General features: G+C 43.6%; 1 protein-coding gene across 3 annotated transcripts; it reads right to left on the reverse strand.

The window, feature by feature from the left end:
• LOC139408745 (autism susceptibility gene 2 protein homolog) lies at positions 1-27,670 on the reverse strand. 3 transcript variants are annotated; one of them, XM_071153028.1, is made up of 18 exons: positions 26,484-27,670; positions 15,674-15,889; positions 13,807-13,899; positions 13,648-13,674; positions 12,904-12,933; positions 11,053-11,101; positions 6,594-6,930; positions 6,271-6,491; positions 5,881-6,110; positions 3,838-3,888; positions 3,499-3,603; positions 3,306-3,374; positions 3,135-3,209; positions 2,712-2,847; positions 2,250-2,321; positions 1,952-2,035; positions 1,609-1,840; positions 1-1,523 (listed from the first exon to the last, which is right to left on the reverse strand). In XM_071153028.1, the coding sequence occupies exons 1-18, from the start codon at positions 26,832-26,834 to the stop codon at positions 494-496; spliced, it is 3,408 nt and encodes a 1,135-aa protein (XP_071009129.1). In that variant the 5' UTR covers positions 26,835-27,670; the 3' UTR covers positions 1-493. The 3 variants fall into 3 exon arrangements, with proteins under 3 accessions (XP_071009129.1, XP_071009128.1, XP_071009127.1); XM_071153027.1 differs by having other exon boundaries at positions 3,135-3,206; positions 26,484-27,609; XM_071153026.1 differs by having other exon boundaries at positions 3,282-3,374; positions 26,484-27,609.
• Positions 27,671-27,711: the final 41 nt, after the last annotated feature.

Genomic DNA, 27,711 nt, shown 5'->3' on the forward strand with positions numbered 1-27,711 from the left:
TTTTTTGTTTAAATAGACATTCTTTATTCAAACAAATGACAGGTTATGTGAATATTTACAGAAGGTAAAAGTCAATAACATTTTCAGGTAGGAAACATGGTTACATCTAAGACGAACTATCAAAAGGAGAACATCTATTTTCTGTTTTACCTGTTGATAAATGTGTAATAAAGAACAATGTAATGCATTACACAACATAAAAAATATACAAATTCATAAAATCTACGTCTGTACACGGAAATCTTACAAACATGAAAAAACATAATATATTACTATCAAATAACATTATCCAACATCAGTTGTTCAACTTATTCAACAGTTTCTATGCAGACTCACTACTTAAACTTCTGATTTATTAACAAATAATCTACAATACACAATTTTGACTTATCGCTTTTTCATTTTAAAAAGCGAGACATTTCATCAAGTTGAGTGTGTAATGTGTATTTAAAAGGATCCCAGTCTTGTCGCTTTTTTCTAAGAGACTTCCATGCTACTGTGCCTCCACCTCTACCTCTTTGGCTTTGCAGGATGGGGTGGGGTCCCCAGAGGGTGGGACACTAGTGGGCGTGGTCTTTCGAGGAGTGGCAGGTCTGCCAGGGGTTGTGGTGGTGGTGGAGGTGGGCACCAGAGGGGGTGGGGCACTAAGAGTGACAGTCTGTGGAGTTCTGTTCAGATGGCCACTGTGTGGAGCTGAGGGGCTGAGCCTAGGGTACATCACCCCACCCAGAGAGGACACAAAGGTGGGTGTGTGGGCTAGGTGGCCCTCCATGGGAGAGCCCTGGAGCTGGTGCAGCCTTGCCCTCTCCTCTGCCTGCCGGTGCCTGTCCTGTAAGTACTGCTGTGGGTGGGGGTGTTGCTCCCGCTGTCTGTGGCCTCTCTCAGGGTCATAGGTCAAATGTACCTGCTGGCTCTGCAGGTACAGCCCTCTGTAGGGGTCTCGAAGTGGGTCCCAGTGGCCTGAAAGGTGAGAGGACACATGGTGGTTTCGACCTGCGGCTAGTGTACTGACCCCCATGAAGGGCTGGATACGGGCTCGCTCCATTGCACTGAGGCTACTCACTGGGTGCACGGGGCTCATGGAGAGGGGTAGAGAGTGAGGTAGATGACTGCTCTGAAGCATGCCTGCGGTGGGGAAGTGGTTGTGCCTTGACGGGTATGGAGCCTGAGAGTGGCCTGGTGGGAGTAAGAGGGTACACTCCGGTGGCCCAGCCATAACCTCTGGCTCATCTCTGCACTCCTGCTTTATCTTTAAAGGTCCCTTCAGAGTTTGTGTGTTCTCGTTGGATTGGTGGTTCTTCACTGAGGTGTATGGGGTTGAAGATCCTCTATCCTGCACCTCCAGCGCTGGAGAGGAGCTCTGCTTCACCTTGACTCTCCCAAGAGAGCTGCCCTCCCTCTCAGCCTGGGGTCCCTGATCTGGGCTGCTCCTCTTCCTCCCTGGGCTGCTGCTGCCAATCAGGTTACTAATCTGAAAGCCTGAGGATGTGTGGGTGGACTGATGGCTTCTTTCCAGAGTATTCCTATAGAGAGGACAGAATATTATTATATCACAACAAGGCCTTTATGGATTGGAAATGCCATTTCCACAGTAATGCTGTCACTGACCCGTCTCTCTCCGACTCCTCCTTGGTAGCAGAGTGATCCCTTTTCTTAGCTTCCCTTTCTCTCTCGCTGCTATGGACCGTGGGCTTGCGGTCCACATCAGCAGGCCTGGACAGTGCTGGAGGTGTGGGGAAGGAGGGGGGCGTTCGGTGCAGGCGGTTACAGGCTTCCTGAGGGGGGCTGACAAAACCTGATAACCCATGGCTCTGCCTTCCACCAAACAGGCTGCCTGGGCCTGTGAGAGGAAGGGTTGATGTATTTTCAATCAAATCAATCAATTTACTAATTTAGTTAAAACAGTAGGTTGTCTTTGGTTGAGGTCAATTATTTGAGAGCGAAAACTTACCAATAGAAGAGGCACCCAGGCCGCCAAATGCATTAGTTGCCAGTTGTCCAAGGTTTCCATAGTGACTGGCTCGTCCAAATGGATCTGAGGAACATCACAAGAATGGCACCTCTTAATTTCTATTCTTAAACTGGTTGTTTGGATCCTGGATGCTGATGCTATCACGTCGTGCCGAACAATGCCGTTTACCTGTGGCTGTATTCATAATACAGCACTGCTTCTTGTGCCTTATTGCTTAATTGTCTTGGACTTTAAACATCATTATTTAGACGTTGCACCAGCAGCCTATGGCACTTACCAGTGAGGTGGCTAGCAGGTAAATAGTGGACGTGATGAGTGGCGGCGCTGAATGGTGATGCAGACAAATGACCTGTAGGGGGTGAAGGTACAGTAGTGAGTGAATCAACCACACTGACGAAGGCTGTTGCCAAAACGTGTCTTTTTGTTGACCTCTGCTGCTGCTAAAATACAGTAAAACTGCAAAAAAAAATAGCTGTTTTCCTTCTTTTCACTATGCATTTTTTTTACTCAGCACCGAAGACTTTCTGTTAGTCTATAGACTTGAGTTGCACGGCAATTTATTTTTCTACGAATCAACCACACTCACATTGACATAAAGGGATATAAAGTAAACATGTCATCTCTACAGTAAGCAACCAACACAGTTGCTCCCAAGGCCGTACAAAATCATCATAACTGCACGTAGATCCTCATTTAACACCCACAATAATGAATATGAAAATGGAATGGGCTGGCTAACCTGAGGAGGACAGGAGAGGTCGGGCCAGGTCATGGCCATAGGACAGTCCAGGAGGAAGACCCGGAGCAGCAGGCCGACTAAACAGGTCCAGCTTCACCCCGCTCATATTCAGCTTATGTGGATCAAAGCGCATGTGCTGTTAAAGATAGACAGATAAAATGGGGAGGAGAGAGATTGATAGAGGAGGTGAGAGAGAGAAGATTAAAAGCTCAATAGAGATTGAGAAGTGAGTTGCGGAGACCGAGGAGGATACAGAAAGCATAACTTCACTGATTATTGTAAGTTAGAATTTCACGGCAAGGTCTCCACTTGTTGCCTCCGGTGCATGTCACAAATAAAGTTTGATCTGATTTGGATTTGATTTTTACCGCTATTTGAAACTTTCGCTCCATTGAGTGAAATAAAGGAACACATCTGAAGTACCTTCATCCTCTGCTGGTGGTGTTGAATCTGCCAGGCGATCTGGGCATGCATTGCACACCATTTGCCAGCCTTCTGCTAGAATAAATAGAAGGAAAATAATTTGATTAGTCTTAAACCTGAGGGCTAGAATTCTGTCAACAAGCTTACATACGGCTGGCGAATGGCATATACCCGTAGGCCCTTTGGTAGGAGATTGTGAGGAACTTCTCCTGGCCGTGTCGCCACATCCATAGGATTAGACTAGGGAGAGATGGGAAGTCACGTGTTTAGACTGAGAACAGCATGTGTGTGGGGGGGGGGGGGTTAACACTGGGTAATGAAAGAGAGACAGACAGACTGAGGGAGTCAGTGATGTGTTATGGACCTTGGGCTGGAAGGCTCCTTGCAGAGAGCTGAAGGGCCCTGGGGGTCCTGAGTGGGGGTGCAGGGCTGGCATGCCAGGCATCGCTGGGGGGTAGGGGGGGAAGAACTGGGCAAGACCACACATAGGTTAAGGTAAGAATAAATGAAGTATGACTTTAGGGTAAACAAAAAACTTTGTACGCTCAGAGAAGATCTGTGACTGTACTGCTGAGGTAGTATGGAGTAAATCATCAAATAACTGAGAATCATTGAGAATCATATTATAATAAAAAATAATTCATTTAAAAAGTAATCAAAAGGAACATATCCCCATCTTTCTGAAAGCAGTACTTTCACTTACATTTTTATGTCTTATGTAGGGGTTTTCCAGTTTAGCTGGGTACTTTTCCAACTGAAAGACAAAAAATGTTGTAAGTAACATTAACAATATTAGACAATATTAGACAAAGAAGAAACATCAATGGAAAAACGCTACAAATGATTGTTTTTGAGCATTTTTTCATCTTCAAGTCCTGATCTAGTGCTGACATCTACGCAGCTAAACCAGCTCATTGACTGGTTTAACATATGCATGTACACACTTCGGATGGCTATGTTCAGAGTTTCCATATCTCGGCTGCTTAAACCCAACTGAAGCCCTGCCAATGCTGGCAAAAGCGTCAATGAGCAATTACCCACGATCAAAAGCACTCTAATGACCTCATTCCTTCTGCTGCGACACAGTCATTTATCCTGACAGCAGGGCTTTGAGTGTGTCAAAACAGCCATGAGATCCATTTCCACTGGCTTTACTGAGCTGTCAGTGGAACAGCCAGCCATTTCAGGGCTCATACATTTTTTTCCAGTATGATGAAATATTTCAAAATGTTCCCTGGTGGGCGGAAAAAAGTTTTAAACGGCTGAAAGCTAAAATGTGTCTCTCAGGGACTGTATCTGATATTTCTGTTATGTTGAGATACTGTAATAAAGAGTTTGATATTTGAGATGTGAAACTAACACAAGGTTTTCCCCAGAGTAAAGGAGGCGGCTGCTGAGCCTGAGGCTACACTATTAAGGAGATTGAGTTCAGAAAACAGCAAAAACAAAGCACAGCGTTATCTCTCTCTCGTTTCTGGGTGACCTAAAATGTTCCTCACAATGAATGTGGGTTTTGATAACATTAAAGAGTAAAACTGTTGGTGAAAACCATACCAGATGTTTTAGGCTTAGTTATAGTGAAACACGTCAATTCTGGTCTTCATTTTGACAGTTCGTTGTAGTAAATCTAGCAATTTTTTTCCACTAGAGGTTCAACTCCACCATTCAAATGGTGATGTAGAAGCACCTCGAGAAGGTTCCTCTACGTCATCTCAAGGGAGGGGTTCGGTATGAAATACACTCCCTTCTAGATGTGCTGGGTGGTACCACCTCAAGGTTTACTGTAAAAGCAAGATGCTTCCTTGACTAGGACTACTGACTACTAAAATTCAAAAGGCAGTAAGGCACTTTTCCGCATATGACCAAATTCAAAGTTTTGTGCTTCACAGTTCCATTCCTCCTTTTACGAAGGAAAAAAACACAAGTAGGCTATGAGGATTATATGTTTATATTCGTAGCTACATCCATTATAACAAGAAATAGATGACAATGGTGGTCATGTCAACTCGTTGTGTTTTTCCCCAGCTGCTATGAATGATTGGTGGCGCAGTCCACTAAGACAGTAGACTCAATTACTGCGATTTCTTATCCCACATTAATCAAATCTTTTATTTACTATTTTCATCCCGTGCCCACACACTTCTAATTCCGAAAAGTGAAAGCATACCTGTGAGAGGGGTCCCCCTGGTAGTAGTTGTAGGTTTTTATACAGTACCCAAAACCAATCTGAGTTAATTTGACCATTGGAAAAAGAGCTACTGCGTAAACACCGCAATGCAGGTTGGTTTGAAATGAGCACCTAATCTTCAATTTCAAGGTGATGATTGAACAATTCTTCCCAACAGAATAATGCAATAAATGTCAGTCTACATTTCAACTATATTTTTTTGCGCCCCATGGGGGATTAGAATTTACACAGAAAGTGGCAATAGATGTCAGGAGCTTGGCGCCTTACCACTGTGAGCCAACTGTCCAGAGTCGTATTTGCTCATGATGCACATCATTTTATTATCAGAGCGTGCCAGCGGACTTCTGGTAAGTATGCTTTAGTGAAAAAGTGTTCAGGTACAACTATGTTCACCCACCCCCAAAATGAATAATTATGAGCAATTCCCTCCACCCACAACTTCTCACCTGAATGCATATTTTTTTATTTGAAGGGTTTGGGCAAAAGCTGAAATTGGGGTTGAGAGTTACCCTTTAACCTCACATGAAGCCGTTTGTGGTGGCCATGTACTGGACTTACATTTAGGTCAGCTGTGCGACCCATATTTGGGGTTGTAGAGAGGATGCCTTGTGGAGGAGGCAAACCATTGGGGTAGGATAAGAAGGTGAGTTGGTGCTGGTGTTGATGTTGGTGCTGGTGTGTGTGCTGGTGAAACTCTGTCCTCAGCAGAGGTGGCCCCGAGCCAGTCCCCCTCTCTGCAGTCTGCGCCAAGAAACGGTTGTTCAGTTCTTGGCGAAGCAGGTCGTGCTCTGTTGTGGGTGAGAGGTTAAAGGTCATACTCTATGACAAAAACGGCTCTTTCTCACCCACAACCCGTATCCCCAGCAACACCTGTTGTACACTAAACACCAATCTATCTCCTATATGGCTCCTTCAATACCCATCTCCTTTACTGTTCAAGCCTCTTACCTGAGTAGCCTGCTTCAGTGGAGTGTCCTACAATGCCATTGGTTGGTAATCCCAGAGGGCTTGTGAACATGGCCGGGCGGCGATGCCCGTGAACTGGCAGGAAGAAGTGGGGTGCGGGCAACTCCGAGACGGACAGGGGGAGGACCGGCAAGGGAGAAGAATGGCGCCCGAGGTGGGGGGATGGCGGGAGGGTTCGCTTGCGGGATCTCTCTATGCTGCTGCTGTAGGGAGGAGAAAGGCAAGGTTGTAAATAAATATCACCTCATCTAGGATATCAGTATTATGAAATGGTTTGAACAAGTACAGTCAATGCCATGTCCTACCTGTTGTGGAGACCAATGTACAGGGGATGACCCTGGTGATGTGACAATGGTTCTCTCTTGACCTGGGATAGGCCTGACCCTGGCAGAGTTGGGGTGGTCGTGTTGCGAGGGGACGTCCTCTCCTTCTTCACACACACAGCAGGAAGTGGGCTGGTGGTACGGGTGCTGGTGAGAGGGGCTGCAGGGGCAGGGCTGCCAGCAGGCTGAGAGCCAGGGGCGGGACTGGCAGCAGGCAGATCGAGGGGTGTGTCGCTGCTCTGCTCCTGGCTGCGTTGTAGACCTGACACTGTGGCAGAGCTGCACACCTTCGTCTCGTCCCTCTCATCAACGCCTATGTCTATGAGCAACCAGAGAACCTTTGTTACCAACCACAGTTTGACAGAGCTGACGGAATCATTTAAAGCTGCAATATGTAACTTTTTGGGGCGAAACGACCAAATTCACATAGAAATGTTGTTATAGATCTGTCATTCTCATTGAAAGAAAGTCTATGTGCGCTATTTCTATGCTTCCGGTTCTTAAGTTTATTTTTTTGTGTCTTTTACATTCGGTTTTGTACTCTGGTAGTAGTTTTTTCTTCTTCAAACAGCTGAAAATACAATATTTTTGGTTATATACTTGCTTGTTTGTTTTGTCACATAAACTGAAATTAGGCAAACTATAAAAATGTTAGAAACCAGGAAATGGCAGACTGATTTCTGCATAGTGCATCTTTAATATTCTTTCCCACATCAGATAAATACTGAAACTTATTATACACTATATATACAAAAGTATGTGGACACCCCTTCAGCTTAGTGGATTTGGCTATTTCAGCCACACCTGTTGCTGACCTGTTGCTGTCCCAGTCAACTGTTAAGTGGAAACGTCTAGAAGCAACAATGGCTCCGCCGCAAAGTGGTAGGTCACACAAGCTCACAGAACGGGACCGCCAAATGCTGAAGTGCGTAAAAATCTTCTGTCCTCGGTTGCAACACTGACTACCAAGTTCCAAATGGCCTCTTGAAGCATTGTCATCACAAGAACTGTTCGTCGGCAGCTTCATGAAATGGGTTTTCATGGCCGAGCAGCCGCACACAAGCCTGAGATCACCATGTGCAATGCCAAGCGTCGGCTGGAGTGGTGTAAAGCTTGCCGTCATTGGACTCTGGAGCAGTGGAAACGCGTTCTCAGGAGTGATGAATCACGCTTCACCATCTGGCAGTCCGATGGACGAATCTGGGTTTGGCAGATGCCAGGAGAACGCTACCTGCCACAATGCATAGTGCCAACTGTAAAGTTTGGTGGAGGTGGAATAATGATCTGGGGCTGTAGATAGCGACACTACACTATTTACCTAGAGAGTTTTCATCTGTATTTTTCATAGCTGTCTACATACCACCACAGCCCGACGCTGGCACTAATACCACACTCAATGAGCTGTACAAGCAAACATGAAATTGCTCATCCAGCAAAAAGTCAAGCAGGAAGCCCCAGTGACTCGGTCAATATAAAAGTGGTCAGATGTAGCAGATGCTAAGCTACAGGACTGTTTTGCTAGCACAGACTGGAATATGTTCTGGGATTCTTCCGATGGCATTGAGGAGTACACCACATCAGTCACTGGCTTCATCAATAAGGCCATCATTAAGTTTGCCGATGACACAACAGTGGTAGGCCTGATCACTGACAACGACGACACAGCCGATAGGGAGGAGGTCAGTGACCTGGCCATGTGGTTCCACGACAACGTGATCAAGACAAAGGAGATGATTGTGGACTACAGGAAAAGGATGACAGAGCATGCCCCCATTCTCATTGACGGGGCTGTAGTGGGCTAGGTTGAGAGCGTCAAGTTCCTTGATGTCCACATTACCAACAAACTAACATGGTCCAAGCACACCAAGACAGTCGTGAAGAGGGCACGACAAAACCTATTCCCCCTCAGGAGACTGAAAAGATTTGGCATGGGTCCTCAGAAGGTTCAACATCCGGGTTGCATCCCTGCCTGGTATGGCAACTGCTCGGCCTTCGACCGCAGGGCACTACAGATGGTAGTGCGTACGGCCCAGTACATCACTGGGGCCAAGCTTCCTGCCATCTAGGACCTCTATACCAGGCGGTGTCAGAAGAAGGCCCTAAAAATTGTCTAAGACTCCAGCCACCCTAGTCATAGACTGTTCTCTCTGTTACCGCATGGCAAGTGGTACAGGAGCGCCAAGTCTATGTCTAAGAGGCTTCTAAACAGCTTCTACCCCAAAGCCATAAGACTCCTGAACATCTAATCAAATGGCTACCCAGACTATTTGCATTGCCTGCCCCCCACTTTTACACTGCTGCTACTCTGTTATTATCTATGCATAGTCACCTTAATAACTCTACCTACATGTAAATATTACCTTAATTACATCGACTAACCAGTGCCCCTGCACATTGACTCTGTACTGGTACCCCCTGTATATAGCCTCGATATTGTTATTTTACTGCTGCTCTTTAATTATTTGTTATTTTTATTTCTTATATATATATATATATTAAAAAAAAAATTCAACTGCATTGTTGGTTAGGGCTTGTAAGTAAGCATTTCACTCTAATACCTGTTGTATTTGGTGCATGTGACAAATAACATTAGATTTTTATGGTTTGGGCTAAATCCCTTAGTTCCAGTGATGGGAAATCTTAACACTACAGCATACAAAGGCATTCTAGACGATTCTGTGCTTCCAACTTTGTGGCAACAGTTTGGGGAAGGCCCTTTCCTGTTTCAGCATGACAATGCCCCCGTCCTCACTAATTCTCTTGTGGCTGAATGGAGGCAAGTCCCTGCAGCAATGTTCCAACATCTAGTGAAACGCCTTCCCAGAAGTGTGGAGGCTGTTATAGTAGCAAAGAGGGAACCAACTCCATAATGCCCATGATTTTGGAATGAGATGTTCGATGAGCAGGTGTCCACATACTTTTGGTCATGTGGTGTATGTGTTCATGCTTAGCTAAAACAACCTTCCTTCATTGTGGTGAATAGCTCCTAATCTCTGTTGTCTGGTGATAAAAGCCTTAGTCCTGTGGCCTCCATGACTGAATACTAGGCCTACATCTAGAAACAACAATGAGGCTACTAACGAGCAGCTTCATAACAGCCAGTGGGTTCATGTCTTGGGCAAATGAGCATGTTCATATTACAAAGTGCTCACAATTTGTTAGTTGCACCATTATATTTTCCATTCACAGCCAGACAGACAGTGTAATGATCATTAAATAATTCAACAAAGCCTATTTTCCCAGCACCAAACAACACTAGTCTCTACTCCCTGCAGGCTTTAAGCTCTGACAAAAACCGAGGGCCCTGGGGAGAAACTAGTGGTGTGTTTAGCATTCTTTGTAATCATAACATTCAATAGGCTGAAGTCCAGACAGCTCATTGGAAGACTCAATGAGAGACCTCCAAAGCTAACAACAAATGCCCTCTCCAAAGCCCACCACAAGCAGCTTGGAGGTAGGGAGAGTTAAATAGAGACCACCTAATCGCTTTCACAAGGCATATAAAACCCCTGGGCTCAGCTCTAAAAGGTTCTCACCGCCAGCCAACCAGTGGGATTAGAGCATGCTTTATGCTGCCTGGCCCTGGGTGCGAGGCTCCGCTTGGCTCTTTCAGGCCAAATGAGGCGAAATGTGACCACATTAGTTCTAATGAGCTTTGAGTTTGAGAAATCGTGGGTTGTGAAAAGAACACAATCAATCAAGCTGCCCATATAAGGCAACAACAACTCAGTCGGGTAAAGAATACTGAATGGGAAAAATACCATTCAGTGATGTTGCTTTGAGAGGCATTCTCTTGGGTGAAAATTGCACTTAATTGTTGAATTTAAGCTATAGTTAGATCACAATATGGAATTGATAAGAGATGCTAAGGATGATAATAGGGAATATTGCAGTGGATTACAAACTTGCTTGAGCCAGTAGTCTCATTGAGAATGACGTGTGACTCCAAACATCACTTCTTCCTAGCCCCAATGAAGCAGCTAAGCCACTGAAAGTGGAGGTTCAATCCAATTCATAGCTAAAATATTGTGTAGAAGGCATTTATCAACTATTTCACGCAACTCAACACATTCAAATGCACACACATCTCTGTCAAAACACTTGCGTCATTATTCTGTTTTACTTCAACATAAATCCCTCTAGCTCAGAGACTTTCCACAGGGTAGAGTGACATTCAGTGTCAAACCACGTTGTGCAATTAAGAGTGTGTGGGTATCCTTAAACTACAATGGCCACAACACCTTGACAACAATTAGGTAATTCTTGATAATTGTGTGGTTTGAATAAGGGTGTTGCTCTTATTCAAGTGAACAGAAATGGAATGTCAGAAAAAGCATATAAGAGCATGTCACTGAGACAAATATATCTATTCTGTTTAGCAACAGCTAAGCAAGGACAGAGAGTCAAGTGCAAAACAAATTGAGAGTGAAAATATTCTTACCATTAGTTGTCCTTAGTGTGAAGAGCTTTTCAGACTCAATCCCTGAAACCTGAGTAAAGATGAGAAAATAAAAAGGTTAGGATTTTGAGTCTGGTGCTGGAACTGTCGCCAAAAGTGATTGCTTTTCCATGGTAATCTTTAACAGCACTCGATCAACAGGACCATCCGGTATGCTGGCTCTTGCTCCACTCCCAGACTCGACGTCAGCGCCACACTCAGGGGGGTGTGTTCAAGTTCCCAATGAATGTATGGTCCCGTGGGGCTCAGTTGGTAGAGCATGGCACTGGTAGAGCATGCCAGATTTGTGGATTCTATTCCCATGGGGGACCAGTGTGAAAAAGTATCCACTCACTACCAGTGTAAATCGCTCTGGATGAGAGCGTTTGCTAAATGACTAAAAATGGAAATGTAAAATGAATGAAAATGAGATCAGAGGAACAAAAGGTGAGACATAACTCTTAACCTTGTCCAATGACATGAGAGGGAACGTTTTCTAAATGAAACTGAATGAGATTAAATCGAAACCATTCTAACTTCATGTAGTATGTGACAGCTCAATGAATGCATCTTTTTGACAGTATAATAAAAAGCATCACAACATAGATTACACATTAAGAGGCAATTAATGTAATCAGTCATTTCTTTCATGTAAGAGCACTACGTAAATGCCCATGACATTTACCTTGTGAAAAACAAATTAGAAAGTGGATGACACAAATTAACTTAGTAGCTAAGTATCTTATTCTAATCCATAAATTACATTTAAAACAGTATGTTTCTAATTACATTGCTGAATATTGGCCAGATTGTCATACCAGGCAGCAGAGTCCACACAGACACACACGCACACACGCACACACGCACACACGCACGCACACAGCCTAAAGCACTCAACCATTTTCACTTAAATAAGCTGTGTAGTGATATTATATTTGATGTGCTCCTGTGTATTCCTCATCTTTAAGCATTCTGTCCTTTGTAAAGTGTCAATCATACAGATGCTGGGAAAGCGCATGGTTATACACTAATGACATCAAAAAGACATCAAACTGACCAGATTCAATTGCTAAATCAAATTGTTGAACTCGGCGGAAATTCAGCTGTGGTAAACTATCATGAGGTTCCTTTCGTGTTGCAAATGTAAGTACCTTATTTCCAGATATTCCTGGAATCCATCAGTTGATTAACAACCTTGCAAAATGCTACATTACCGTAATCTGGTTCATATGACCTCTGTCATGAGTTTAATTTCAGTTTTGGAGCCTCCATATTTAATAGGAGGTTGCTGACAAAAATAAATAGATCATATAGAGGAAATAACAGAGACTTGTTATGATAATCAGAAAGTCCTTACTTTCGTAAGTAGCCCTAATGATATTCACAGTGTAATCAAGTTAGCTTCAGCGCATTCCTTAGATCAAAATCCAATAATGCAATCAAAGAGAGCTGGCATTATTAACATGTACACATTTTTTTTTTAAGAGTTAAATGAGTAGAATGTCCGTAAGGTACACAGACTGAACCTCACACTCACAAACCAGTACCAAAACACAAGTTAGAGTTTGCGGCCATTTACCCTCCTTGACGTCAACTATGTTCCAAAAATAGTCTGCTCAGGATGGAGGAGGACCACCACTGAGACCAAAGACACCCCACACACTGTTTACGCTGCCCTGACCTATTAAATAAAAAGGTCAGCCAAAAAACCTGACCCCATCACAACCCTGTCTGCCATTTGGAGGACCCCCCCCCCCCTCCCTCTACAATACAGCCTGGCCAGCTGACAGCCCCGATGGGAATACACCAATACATAACATGTAGAGGACTGATAAGTGGGAATGTTTATCTGACCTTGTCATCGATGTCACTCTCACTGTCACACTGCGGGAGAAAGGATGCGAAGCGCTGCATTAATTCACGAGAACGGCTTCATCCATCACCAACACTCAAACTGAAACTCTAGAAATGTAACTTTAAATAATGCATATAAAAAAAAAAACATGGAGATCCATTGAGAAACGTATTATTGTTAGATTAGTAAGAAATGTGTTTATGCCTAGAAGTAAGAGTCTGTTTACATATCAAGTCAGAGAGAGAGAGAGTGTGCGAGCGGGAGTGAAACCGAGCGGGAGAAAGGGGACATTATTATGCATTAGGTCTGTTACCTCGTTCCAAGTCATCGACGTGTGTTTAACTGCTGGATGTACTGAACAGTTTGCTCTAAAGGAATCATCATGCCAGGCGACGGAGCAACACAGTTGTGAGCTACTATATCAGCCGGTCAATTTCTACTGAAACCACTGATAAATCATGTGTCAGTCCCTCCCTCAAGTCCTGCTCACTGTCAAAGTGTCACTCAGATATACAAATCACTAATCCGTGTTGACATGACACCTGTTTAGCTACGTTACTAAATATCAGCCTGTTAGCTTCTGAGGACATTTTGTTCCAGCTTCTGAGGACATTTTAGTTACGGACTGTTCTTCTCAGTATGCATGAGCTAATCACTGACCCACTTTTGTCCTCATACTCTGAGCAGTACCATAGGTAACATAGGCGACATTCATTCTGTCAGAAAGGATTGAAGTCACTCACCGAATAGCCCCGACCAGAGAATGAACTCTGTGGAAAGATATTATAATGTTCATGAGCAAAGGCTTATAACAGATTCTGATAAATGCCTTCTGTAATCAGTCAATAGGTTGTTGTTGGCACACACAAAAAATCCCTTTATCCAGACAATACTGTTCATACCCCACTGTGGTGTTCTTTAGAGTTGCTTCTCTGAGGCGTGCCCTGCGTTCTGGTGACCTCAGCTCCGCTTTGCCTTCCCAGAAGCCGCTTCACCTGAGGGACAGGACAGATCCAGAGGACAGATCAATCACACACTCAAAGGCTTCCAATGTAACTAAGTATCACCATGTCTTTGAGTCCAGGGTTATCTACATAACATTGAGTTGGTAGACAGTGAATTTTCCAGCCCATAGCCCCTCTGCCCAGATGAGAATCTGGCCCACCAGAGGGCACTGGTGTATTACAGGAATGAGTGATTACACATCAGTGAGGACATCCATTTCAATGACACAGTTAACCCGATTTAAAATAAGCAGAGTTCATGTCCAGACTCATTCACTGACCGTGATGGGCAATTAGCCCTGGCCCTGGCTCAACTCCGAGCCAGAGCTGGCTTTTCTTTAAAGGCAAGATGAATGCAGTGCATGCATAAATGGGCACACACACATACCAACATTGGGTTGGAATGGAGACCTTGAATGATCCATGCAGCATAATGCAGATTTTATACAGATATTGATTCAGGAGATCACAAGTTGTTTCAGGACAAAACAGAGAAATCATATTGACTGGAAACTCAGCATGTAGTGATTCAACAGGAACAGTACAATAATGTGGTGTTGATCTGGGGTTTCATGGTTTAACGCTACCATTCCATAATGTTCAGCCCATGCTGCAGTGTTCATTTGGCTGCTACACTTCACTGCTTTGACAGGCAGGCCCAGAACACTGTATGTCTATTTCTGTGTGTGAGCGTGAGTGAGTGTGTGTGTTCGTGTAAAAATGATTTACTTAAATGGTATAGGTGGGATTTAACAGTGGCAGTGAACATGTCATCCAGCCATCTTCCAGCTAGTCTCATGACTTGATTTGACAAGGTGAATGTCCTGTGTCAATGCGCTTTAGCAAAGTATATGTTATCTGAGAAAGGATGTTATCTGAGGTCCTTCTACTTCCTACAGCACTCCGGATGTTGCCTCAGTGACACAATTAAACTGCTCGATTGATCAAGTGTGAGTAGGTGTCATCCATTTCGTAGAGTAGATCCCATTTACCTACAGTGTGCTAAGATAAACAGTAAATTCAAGGAACAAAATACACCGAAAGAAACCTGATAATAGCTCTGTCCTGTTTTGCATAGGAGGCTACCACCCAACATACTGTTTTGCATACTGTTCAGAACAAGAGAGATCCACAAGGGGTAATCTAGGCGAAACCTAAAACAAGTAGTATCTGGTCGACACATACAGATTAGGGTGCGGGAATTGGCTAGGTCAGGGACTGATATGGAAGTGGGCATAAGTTTGTGAGTGCCTGGTGTGCTCTCTGCTACAAACCCAGACACATCCTGCGCTGAGGAGGAAGCTCTTCACAAAGCACCTTATCTCGTCTCTTTATTGGCCCTTGTTTCCTGTGTGGCACTCTCCTAACTTCCTGCAAAGCAGACACGTTTGTGTGAAGCAATTACTAGATCAGGATGGGAAGATTCGGAAATGAACCTGATAACACAGTTCATTGACTGGCTGGTGCTGACAATTAACACCTCACGATGGAGCCATTTTTTTTTTACAGGACCAAAGCCGTATCACCATTAGAGAAAGAAAACTGTGGGATTTAAAGTGGATGGCTTGAAAACAGCTAAGGAAGAACTCCAGATAAACATATAGCCGCGTAGCTAGGTAAACAACCAAAAACGAAAACAAACTGTACGGTCTCTTTTACCTCACTGGGCAAAATGCCCACACACATTACGAGGTAGACAGGTTTTTAGTTTGTAGGAGAGCATAGTCATTCAAATAGAAGGAAGGTTAATTGATCCATAGACTACCTGCTTGGTCTTCTTCGATCTGTTTTTCACCTTCCCTTGCTCCTTCTCTCCATCCTGCTCATGATCAAAGTCAGCTCGATTGTCAGTGAATCCATTCACAGGAATCACATCCCCCTCAGCAGTCTGTTCAGTCTTCCGTTTCTTCAGCACCTGGCTCTCCCACTTCTCCTTGCCCCCCTGCGACCTCAGGCTCTTTGTGCTCTTCCTCAGAGCCACCTACGAAAGAGCAAACACAAAAGAGGCTTAATATGTACAGCACAGGAGAGCCACCTCAGTATGAATGATGATAATGCTTACACTGAGTCAATATGACAAGGCGGCAAGGAAATCCTTCCAAAACCTCTAGTACATAAATAAAAACCCATCATAAAGAAATAGGGAATTGAAGAAGAGCCAAAGCTCATGATGCTTCTGGGCATGGTTGTGTATTGAGGTCATATCCTATGAGGCAGGCCTGTGAGACTAGAATATTGGCGGCCAGCTGCTACCCATTGTCAGGCTGTGGCGTTTGGCAGTCTGAGTTAAATGCGCCTGGACTAACCATGCCAGTGGCCTGTGAGTGGGTTGTCAGTGGTGTTGATATACATACTACCAAGCACAGTGGAGCAATGGGCATGAACAAGAATCAGTTACAGGTCATCTAAAACACAGAAGTCTGTGAGAACTTGGAAAGGAGCAATTTAATACATGCTCCCCTCCCCCGATGGCTTTTGGGGTATTGTTCAATGCAAGCACAACTAATCTCACTTAGCCAACGAGTGTGAACTGTGAGCATTCCCAGCTCAGCGTCCCCCCTGCCTTACAGCTTCAGCTATCCACGAAAACAAGTGACCTAATGGCACAAGTGTAATCTCCAGAACCATTGCCATAGTGATATTAATATTCATGGCACTGCTAAAAGACTAGCGGCGTGTGGTAAATGATGTGTCACTGTGTTTCTCCACCTCCCTGGACAGTTACCAAGCATGTCTGATAAAAACAATCACTGAGCTTGGCTCTGAATAGCATCAGGCACACACAGCTGTGGAGACGCAGGGGGGAGTAACTAAACTAACCCAAAAACCAAACAAGGGCTGAGTGAGAGAGAGTGGGTGAAAATAACCTTGGGTAGTAGATCCGTTTTGCCAGCTACACTGAATACAATAGGGTGAAACCAGCTAAATCCAGGTTAGGGTTTGCAGTGAGAATGGCTTTGAAAATGAACATTGGCCCTAAATCCCAGGTAAAGCCCAGCGGCTTACAAAGGATTCAGTGGATGGGCTCTCATCAAGTTCCACTATCACATTCGTACCTCTATCCAGTCACTCTCACCACCCATGAAGCCAAAAGTGAATGGCAGTAACATGCATGTTCTAACACGGTCTCTCCCCGGTGGACAGAAGACATGGACATCAAGCTATTAACAGCTCATGTGCCACAGCTTCTGCAATCAGACCTCACATATCAGCTCTCACCAGGTAGCTGAACATAACCTGGCCTGCAAATGTTCCACAAAGGACATGGGATACAAGAGGCCAGGGAAACAAGGTGGCTTGTTACAGTAGGCTGTTCAAATCCAATTTGCATCCAATGGCACAGGAAGCGCTGCTTCAGCCTCCATTAACTGCTCTGTAAATCATTAACTCTATTGATGTGACATAGATTTCAAAGACGCAACGCAAGCAGGGGTACAACAGAGAGTCGGTCAGTTAATTGTATAAAGCTAATAGCATCCGCTAACATGCCTTTTTATCAGAGTAATAGATGGCTAATTTCAGAGAGCTATTTTCCCATGACAAGATATTGTACAAGACAGTGGCGCACAGTTCCTTCTAGAGATCCAGAGAGATCTGTTACAGTGAAATATATGCCTACAGTTGTGCCTTCCTATGTTCATTGATTCAAGCACTGCACTGTAGGAGAGAAGACCCAGCAGATCTTGATTTTCCTGGGCATTAGATTCATGATTGATTCCTAAACTGTGTGTAAAGCTACAGGTCTACAGATGATTTGTCTTTATCCTCCTGACCACGACAGAGACACATAATTAAGTGGTAATTAGACACTTAACATGCTGACCAGACATGTTGATTTTGTCCACCCACACCAGACGCGATCAGGACACACAGGTTAAAATATCAAAACCAACTCTGAACCAACTATTTTAATTTGGGGACAGGTCAAAAACCATTGAACATTTATGGCAATTTAGCTAGCTAGCTTGCTGTTGCTAGCTAATTTGTCCTGGGAAATAAACATTGGGTTGTTATTTTATCTGAAATGCACAAGGTCCTCTACTCCGACAATTAATCCACAGATAAATGAGTAAACAGAGTTAATTTCTCGTAATCTCTCCTCCTTCATGCTTCTTCTTCTTTGGACTTTATATGCCAGTTGGCAACCAACTTTAAGGTGCATTACCACCACCAACTGGACTGGAGCGTGGACCTCAGGTCATCTTTCAATCACCCATGTGGGTATTTGCTCCTAAAAACCAACGAGGAGATGGGAGAGGCGGGACTTGCAGTGTGTCAAGCATCACAAATAGAACCAAGTTCTATTTTAACGCCTGCCAACGCAGATGCTCGTTTATTCACAAGATTTAATAACATGCATGTGTAAATTTATTTTGCAACGCGAGCTGTGTGGTCAGCATAACACTCTCTATTTCCCATGACACGTCCAGCAGCCTGAGGTCACGGGTCCTGCCACTGAATTACTGGACCTGCACTGACTGGGCAATCAGTCGAGCAATTTATGCACCAGTAATGGACTGAAGACGAGTCATAAATATTCTGACACTGCCATGGCTTTGCCTTACAAGTCTAAATGTGTAGGCTACTTTGTCACATAACTGTCAAACATATTTAAAGGAGGTAATGGTGGCCAAAAAAGAAACATTATGAAATTGCAATAGAACATAATGTCACTTTCTTGTGTCAAAACCTACAGTAATGATAAACACGAGGGCGGAAAATGGAGCCAGTTTATTATCACCTAGATCCATATGCAACCACGACTGTATATTCTGTCCATATATCACAGAATATAGACTATCTACAGTCCCTGTTGTCTTCATTCTTAGAGGTTACATGCCTATTGTAATTCAGTGTAGCTGGAAATCTACCCCAGATTATTTTCACCCACTCTCTCTCATTCAGCCCTTGTTTGGTCTTTGGGTTGGAGTAGTTTCTCTCCCTCTGCCTCTCAACAGATGTGTGTGCCTGATGCTATTCAGAGCCAAGCTAGCAGTGATTGTTTTGATCAGAAGTGCTTGGTAACAGTCCAGGAAGGTGGAGAAACCCGAGTGGCTCAGTGGTCTAAGGCACTGCATCTCAGTGCTAGAGGCGTCACTGCAGACCCTGGTTTGATTCCAGGCTGTACCACAACCGGCCGTGATTGGAGCCCCATAGGGCAGCACACAATTGGCCCAGTGTCGTCAGGGTTTGGCCGGGGTAGGCCGTCATTGTAAATAAGAATTTGTTCTTAACTGACTTGCCTAGTTAAATAAAGGTTAAATAAAATAAATGTTTTATCATAACTGTGTGAAACAATGAGTGATTGTTTCTTCTGCCCAGTACAGATCCGATCAAGGACATTCCGTGCTTTTATAGACAGATCTTGTCATGCATAAGAGCGATGTCAGTATCATACAGAATCCTGTCTGATTTACTGTTCATCGACTCAATACATTATCTGCACTGTCAGCTCAGGTGAATCAGATAAAATACAGACACTGACAAGTGATCCTAATCAGAACTTTGAACTGCTGACAAAAGCATACAGACAACAAACATGTTCACTCCTCAAGACCCACATTACTACACTCACTCTTTTTACATCGAGATTATTTAGAGGAATTTATCTCAAATTATAAACTGGATGGTTCAAGCCCTGAATGCTGATTGGCTGACAGCTGTGGAATATCAGACCATATACCACGGGTATGACAAAACATTTATTTTTACTGCTCTAATTACGTTGGTAACCAGTTTATAATAGCAATAAGGCACCATTGGGGGTTTGTGGTATATGACCAATATACCACGGCTAAGGGCTGTATCGAGGCACTCCGCGTTGCGTCGTTCATAAGAACAGCGCTTAGCCGTGGCATACTGGCCATTTACCACACCCCCTCTGGCCTTATTTTTTAAGTAGTGATCACAAGTTACTGTGTCAAAGGTTAGATCATGACCCCACAATATACACTGAGTGTGCAAAACACACATGACATACAGTTGAAGTCAGAAGTTTACATACACCTTAGCCAAATACATTTAACTTCTCTAGGGTAGGGGGCAGCATTTGGAATTTTGGATGAAAAGCATGCCCAAATTAAACTGCCTTATACTCAGACCCAGAAGATAGGATATGCATATAATTGGTAGATTTGGATAGAAAACACACTAAAGTTTCCCAAACTGTTAAAATAATGTATGTGACTATAACATAACTGATTTGGCAGGCGAAAACCTGAGAAAAATCCATCCTGGAAGTAGGATTTATTTGTTGTTGTTGTAGTTTTCTATTCAATGCCATTACAGTATCCATTGACTTAGGACTCAAATTGCAGTTCCTATGCCTTCCACTAGATGTCAAAGGTCTTTAGAAATTGTTTCAGGCTTGTATTCTGAACAATGAGGGAGTAAGAGCAGTCTGAATGAGTGGACCCTGCCGTGTCACAGAGCTTTTTCATGCGCGTGACTGAGAGAGTGCCTTTCTTGTTTACCTTTTATATTGACGACGTTATTGTCCGGTTGAAATAATATTGATTATTTTGGCTAAAAACAACCTGAGGATTGAATATAAACATTGTTTCTATAAACATGACATGACATGACATGTTTCTATAAACTTTACGGATACAATTTGGATTGTTTTGTCTGCCTGTTGTGACTGTGTTTGAGCCTGTGGATTACTGAAGAAAAGGCGCAAACAAAACGGAGGTTTTCGGATATAAAGCAAGACTTTATCGAACAAAAGGAACATTTATTGAATAAATGAATGTCTTCCGAGTGCAAACATATGAAGATCATCAAAAGGTAAGTGATTAATTTTATCTCTATTTCTGACTTGTGTAACTCTTCTACTTGGCTGGTTACTGTTTGTAATGATTTGTCTGCTGGGCTATGTTCTCAAATAATTGTAAGGTATGCTTTCGCAGAAAAGTATTTTTTACACCGTGGTTGGATTCACAAGAAGTTAATCTTTAAACCTATGTAAAATAGTTGTATCTTTTCTGAAATTTTATAAAGAGTATTTCTGTGTTTGATTTTGGCGCTCTGCAATCTCACTGGATGTTGGCCAGCGTCCCACATACCCCTGAGAGGTTAAACTCAGTTTTTCACAATTCCTGACATTTACTCTGAGTAAAAATTCCCTGTCTTAGGTCAGTTAGATCACCACTTTATTTTCTCAGAATAATAGTAGAGAAAAGGATTTATTTCAGCATTTATTTATTTCATCACATTCCTCAGAAGTTTACATACACACCAATTAGTATTTGGTAGCATTGCTTTTAAATTGTTTAACTTGGGTCAAACGTTTCAGGTAGCCTTCCACAAGCTTCCCACAATAAGTTAGGCGAATTTTGGCTCATTCCTGCTGACAGAGCTGGTGTAACAGAGTCAGGTTTGGAGGACTCCTTGCTTGCACACGCTTTTTCAGTTCTGCCCACAAATCTTCTATAGGATTGAGATCAGGGCTTTGTGATGGCCACTCCAATACCTTGACTTTGTTGTCCTTAAGCCATTTTGCCACAACTTTGGAAGTATGCTTGGGGTCATTGTCCATTTGGAAGACCCATTTGCGACCAAGCTTTAACTTCCTGACTGATGTCTTGAAATGTTGCTTCAATATATCCACATAATTTTCCTCCCTCAAGTGCACCAGTCCATCATGCAACAAAGCACCCCCACAACATGATGCTGCCACTCCCATGCCCTCACGGTTGGGAAGGTATCCTCCCCCCTTTATCCTCCAAACATAACGATGGTCATTATGGCCAAACAGTTCTATTTTTGTTTCATCAGACCAGAGGACATTTCTCCAAAAAGTACAATCTTTGTCCTCATGTGCAGTTGCAAAATGTAGTCTGGCTTTTTTATGGCAATTTTGAGTAGTGGCTTCTTCCTTGCTGAGCCGCCTTTCTGAATAGGTCGATATACGACTAGTTTTACTGTGAATATAGATACTTTTGTACCTTTTTCCCCATTGCATCTTCACAAGGTCCTTTGCTGTTGTTCTGGGATTGATTTGCACTTTTCGCACCAAAGTACGTTCATCTCTAGGAGACAGAACGCATCTCCTTCCTGAGCGGTATGACGGCTGCTTGGGTGTTTCCATGATGTTTATACTTGTGTACTATTGTTTGTACAGATGAACGTGGTACTTTCGGGCATTTGGAAATTGCTCCCAAGGATGAACCAGACCTGTGGAGGTCTACAATTTATTTCTGAGGTCTTGGCTGATTTCTTTTGATTTTCCCATGATGTCAAGCAAAGAGGCACTGAGTTTGAAGGTAGGCCTTGAAATACATCCACATGTACACCTCCAATTGACTCAAATGATGTCAATTAGCCTATCAGGTTCTAAAGGTTCTTAAGCCATGACATAATTTCCTGGAATTTTCCAAGCTGTTTAAAGGCACAGTCAACTTAGTGTATGTAAACTTCTGACCTACTGGAATTGTGATACAGTGAATTATAAGTGAAATAATCTGTCTGTAAACAATTGTTGGAAAAATCACTTGTGTCATGCACAAAGTAGATGTCCTAACCGACTTGCCAAAACTAGTTTGTTAACAGGAAATTTGTGGAGTGGTTGAAAAACAAGTTTTAATGACTCCAACCTAAGTGTATGTAAACTTCCGACTTCAACTGTAGACTGACAAGGTGAATCCAGATGAAAGATATGATCCCTTATTGATGTCACTTGTTAAATCCACTTCAATCAGTGTAGATGAAGGGGAGGAGACAGGTTAAAGAATGAGTTTTAAGCCTTGAGACAATTGAGACATGGATTGTGTATATGTGCCATTCAGAGGGTGAATGGGCAAGACAAATGATTTCAGTGCTTTGAACGGGGTATGGAAGTAGGTGCCAGGCGCACAAGTTTGTTTCATGAACTGTTTTTCATGCTCAACATTTTCCCGTGTGTATCAAGAATGGTCCACCACCCAAAGGACATCCAGCCAACTTGACACAACTGTGGGAAGTATTGGAGTCAACATGGGCCAGCATTCCTGTGGAGCACTTTCAACACCGTGTGGAGTCCATGCCCTGACAAACTGAGGCTGTTCCGAGGGCAAAAAAAGGGGGGTTGCAACTCAATATTAGGAAGGTATTCTTAATGTTTTGTACACTCAGTGTATGTTTAGGCAATACAGACATAGGCTAGAGTAAAACATGACTGTGCTCTCCTTGACGGCTGTTTATAGTGGCTTGATGAATGCCTCCCCTCTTCTGCCAGGTACTGAGACAATTAGATGACACCATCAGTTCCTAACGAGGACTTTTCCTCAGTGTACCTATTCACAGTGACATTGTAGTGGAACACTGACCTAACTGAAAACCCAACACAGGCAGACCATTAATGAGAGCGAGAGAGCGAGTTTTAAACAAGAGAGTGGTTGCACTGCGCCCTGGAACTCTAAATTTGGAACTGTACCATATTCGGCAGATAGCCCTACTTATCAGGGCTAAATAGTACCTATCCGCTAAATGGGGCCAACAGTCATTATTAAGCCAGTGGATTGAGGTCATGCAGTAGCAGCACATTCTACATATGAATTTTCTAAATAAAACTCGCTGTCTCTCTCTGTCTGTCAGTCTGTCACTGCAACAGACAGACATAATGGTGTTCCGTGTCAGTTCCAGGCCGTTCAGGACGACTGATGGTTTATTTACAGCATGAGCCGACAAGCAGCAGAACAAAGGATAGGAAATCACAGAGGGGGTTTATGGCATGGAGAGTCAGCCTGTTTCCTGTCTCACAGCCTGGCTGGGCAGTGGGCCCAGGGAGAGATGGACACACACACACACTTTTACAACTGCGGCCTACGGCCCTGCAAGTTGTCCATTATGTGGAACTGCGACGAACAAGGGTAAAACATGAAACGTTCAGCATTATTTGGCTGAGTGAAGTCATTGTGCTTCCACAATGCTGAAGAGAGGGGAATGTAATCCTTGGACATGACAGTCTAGCTGGAGACTAAGGGGGATGGCAAGGACAGATAACATAGAGGAGGGTAAATCAATGAGTGCCTGAGGGAGTAACACACTAACCTGGTTGTGGGACTACATTCAGTCAAACTGAACAGGCCACAGAGAGGTATTTTCAGTGTTCCTAGAACTAGAAGATTGATTCTACTGAAAAAAGGGGCTGAAAGCAAAAGCACGGCTTTCCTGTAAGCACACCGTATAATCAGCTGTCAGTGAACACTGTTACATACACAGACAAGTGACACCTGCTTGTTTAAAAACCCGTGCAGGTCCCCTGAAAGCCAAGCACTTCCTCAATCTTGTCCACACATGGGGTTTGTAAAGAGCGTCATCCGAACAGGCAGACAAACACCACAAAGAGACAAGGAGCTGTGGAGCAGCAGCCTTTCCCCCTCTTGACTGCCTGGAGAGCTTTCAGCTGGACAGATGGGCCAGAGGTCCGGAGGGCTGGTGCACGTTAACTATGCAGCAGGGCCTTGGCTGTAATAAAGAACCTCTAGAAAGATTTACCAATCAATAGCTGGAATAATTCAATGATATGCTTCTTGATCAAATAAGTCCACTGTACCCACTACCTGTACAAGTTCCACCACAGAAATGATCTTGAATATAGCAACACAAAAACAAACCGAGAGCAGCCTATTAAATTAACATTTAGCTTTTGACACACTGGTAGTGTTTATCAAACAGTTACTTACATGGCATCACCTCTGGGGTGTACAGTACAGTACACACCTGACCGGGAGGACGGACTCCGAGAATACATCAAACATATCAATTTATTTCTGCAAATAGGGTGTTGAAATGTCTGCTTGGGGGCCCTACTGCAGTAGGATATTAAACACTTGTAACAGTCTGACAGCTCGCTTTACAAATGACTAATCCTAGATTTAGTATTTATGAAATTCTATCTGGTGAAATCCTAGGAGCTCAGTCATCATAAAAGAGGGAGAGCAGGGAGAGATTCTCCCTGCTGCCAGAGCAGAGCTAGAGAAGAGAACAGGCCGTATGACAGAGAAGCGTTTTGCCGTTTAAAGGGTCGAGCTGCTGCAGGCGTCACCCAAACATCCACATCTAGACTAGTGCCAAAGCCAGACTAGCTGGTTACAGAGCTAATGAAACTAACCCTGTGTAAACAAACATACAGTGGGCCAGAACATCCCAGAGTCACGCCCTGGTGAGTTACACCGTCTAGGTTACAGCACTCACTACAACAATCATTACACAACTACACAGGCCTCGTATTAGAATCCAGGCCAGGGTCATTTTGAGCTGGAGCCTTAATCAGTCTACAGTCATCCTCGTCCGGAATATAGTGGAAATCATGTTGACAATATGCAACAGCTGTATGCAGCAGCTGTTTCTACAGTGATTCCTGTACAGTTAGCCGGTACATCGTGCGTAGTCATATAGCAAAGCAATTCCATGAGCTACACCTCTGAGAAGCAAGGTTTGACAGGAATAGAGAAGGACCGTCATCGATGACCGAAGATCGTGTTGAGTCCTGTCTTGTTTTTCACCCCTGACATTTGGTATAACAATAAGTTTCTCTTCCTAGACAGAGAATGAATCAGAATGATGATGAGTATTCTGTCAGGGCCATTTGCACCAATCACTGAGTAGGCTCTGGCTTTTTACTGCCGGGTTGTCTTTCACATAGTGTCACTTAGATACCATTTATCAAGTTTCCTGTTAGTCACCATCTGGCGGGAAGCATTAAGAGAAAAATGTCCTCTTCAAGCATTTCAGGCACATAGAAGTCTCCAATGCCTTTATTATTGTCTATTTTGTATCTCTTTTGACACATGTCCCTGTGGTGACCTTGCAGGTTAAGAGCCCTGGGTCAGTAACCCGAAAGGTCGCTGGTTTGAATCCCCGAGCCGGCAAGGTGGAAAAATCACATACACTAATACTCCAGCTGATGAACCCTGCACCTGGAAGCATTTAAGCGCAAGAGAGGAGCTTTCTATAAAATGGTTCAAGCCTAGGCCTACAGTTTACAACTTTTGATTTTCCATTTCTGGACCATCAGCAAATCAGAACATATTCAAAATGTGTGACATCTACCAGTTCTCTCTGCCAAACCCCAGGAATTATCATGACATTGGCCAAACCAGCCAGTGTGCAGTAGTGCATCAGTAATAATCTGTATTCCAGAAACACATATTCTGGAATGGAAGTAAATCTGATCTATAGAAACATATGGGCTGAGTGACACCTCAAAGCATCATAATGGTTGTTGTTGGGATAAATCAATAGTAACCTAACAGCATATGTTCAGCCATCAGCCTCTTGGCATATTGACCCTGCAAACCAAATGTGTGTGTTTACAGCAATATCCTGGGTCCTGAAAACCTTGTCACAAGGCAGGTACAGTGTAATTACAGTGTAGATAACCATTTTATGTAACACTGTATAGGCTGTTATATAACTTTTACAATAAATGTGCTAATTCACTCACAAGAGATAACTGCGTCAACTGCACATGACCCTGGCAGAGATCTTGAGCGATGTGGGCCACGCAGGAAGATGTAGTCGACTTATGTGTATCATGTCTAAACATACAATCATCTGTCAAAAACAACAACAACATAGGCCAACGTTCTTACCTCTAAAGATTCCAGACTGAGAAAGCTGGCTATGGCAAATCCATCAATAATGTCCTCCTCCTGTGACACTGACCCTCGTCTCTTTTTCCGAGAGGGACGCGGGGGCCGGACATAATGCAAGTTGGTAATTTTTCCATAATTACACAGGGCCTTATTCCTGACCGGGCTTTGCCCTAGGTCGGAGCCAGATGATGGACTCCGGTTTTGGTCATTCCTGTCAATCGCATCCCTTCTTCGCACGCGGTCTCGTTGAGATCTTGACCTCCGGCTGCGCTTTATTTTCCCGTCCATTTTAGAACTCAGAGTCGAAGCGATCGCCACACGACAGAGCGCAATTCGTTCTTTGTCCATGTGAAGTAGAAGTGTGCAGAACAGCACTTGCTTTGTTTTACAAATTAAATAAACAATCTGAGAGAATCCTTGATCCAACAATAAAAGACAAGAACATTTTCGAAGGTTGGTTTCGACTTGAATGCGAACCGTGGCTGCCTTTCTAGTTGGACCACCACAACAGCAGATTGTTACTTTGTTGCGCCTAGAGAGTGGGAGAACTCTAAATTGTAACTCTTACAATAATATTAACTTGCTTTGCAACTTTTTTTTTGCTTGCAATTGTTGTCTGGCTGCGACAGAGCGAGCTGTCAGACGAAGCTACAACGCTGTATCATGTCGGACTGTTCTTCTTCCATCACCGCCCGGCCAAATCTATAGTCATGAACGATTGTGCTTGGCTAGGGGGAACCCGTTTATTTAAGTAAAATAGCCTAAACAACACTTCACTTTGATGGTGTTTGGCCGATTGATTGATTGTTACTCTGGCCTTAGATATGCAAAAGCGAGACACATGAATAATCCACTCAACTCAACAAATTCCGTGATTTGTAGAATCATCCATTCTCAGGCTATTTGTTCAAAGCTTGTCAATCTTCACGACAAAGTAAGCAAACCCCAGCCAGAAAACGATTTGTCTTTCCTGAGTCGGTATTGTTTCTAAATAAATCCAGCCTCGAATTCTTCTTTCCTTGGTTGATATGGTTGGTTCGAATGGCAGGTTGATCTTGAGTAAAACGTTGGGTAAATTGTGTAAAAAAAAAAAAAAAAAACACGTTAGATTTAAAGCCCACTTCCCCACTTCGCCCTACATTGCATTTTTGGTTGTACAGTAAATCCCAGTACCGCGAACAACTGACGTATTTCCGCCACTTCTGCACGGAAGTGCCTGAAATGA

The sequence above is a fragment of the Oncorhynchus clarkii genome, chromosome 5, assembly GCF_045791955.1.
Source record: "Oncorhynchus clarkii lewisi isolate Uvic-CL-2024 chromosome 5, UVic_Ocla_1.0, whole genome shotgun sequence".
In the NCBI taxonomy this organism is placed as follows: Eukaryota; Metazoa; Chordata; class Actinopteri; order Salmoniformes; family Salmonidae; genus Oncorhynchus; species Oncorhynchus clarkii.

Coding starts and splice junctions, on each gene's coding strand:
- LOC139408745 (XM_071153026.1), bottom strand. CDS start 26,834: ATGGACAAAGAACGAATTGCGCTCTGTCGTGTGGCGATCGCTTCGACT. Junction 13,900..15,673: donor GATCGAAGAAGACCAAGCAG/GTAGTCTATGGA, acceptor CCTGTCCCTCAG/GTGAAGCGGCTTCTGGGAAG. Junction 1,524..1,608: donor GAGGAGTCGGAGAGAGACGG/GTCAGTGACAGC, acceptor TCCTCTCTATAG/GAATACTCTGGAAAGAAGCC.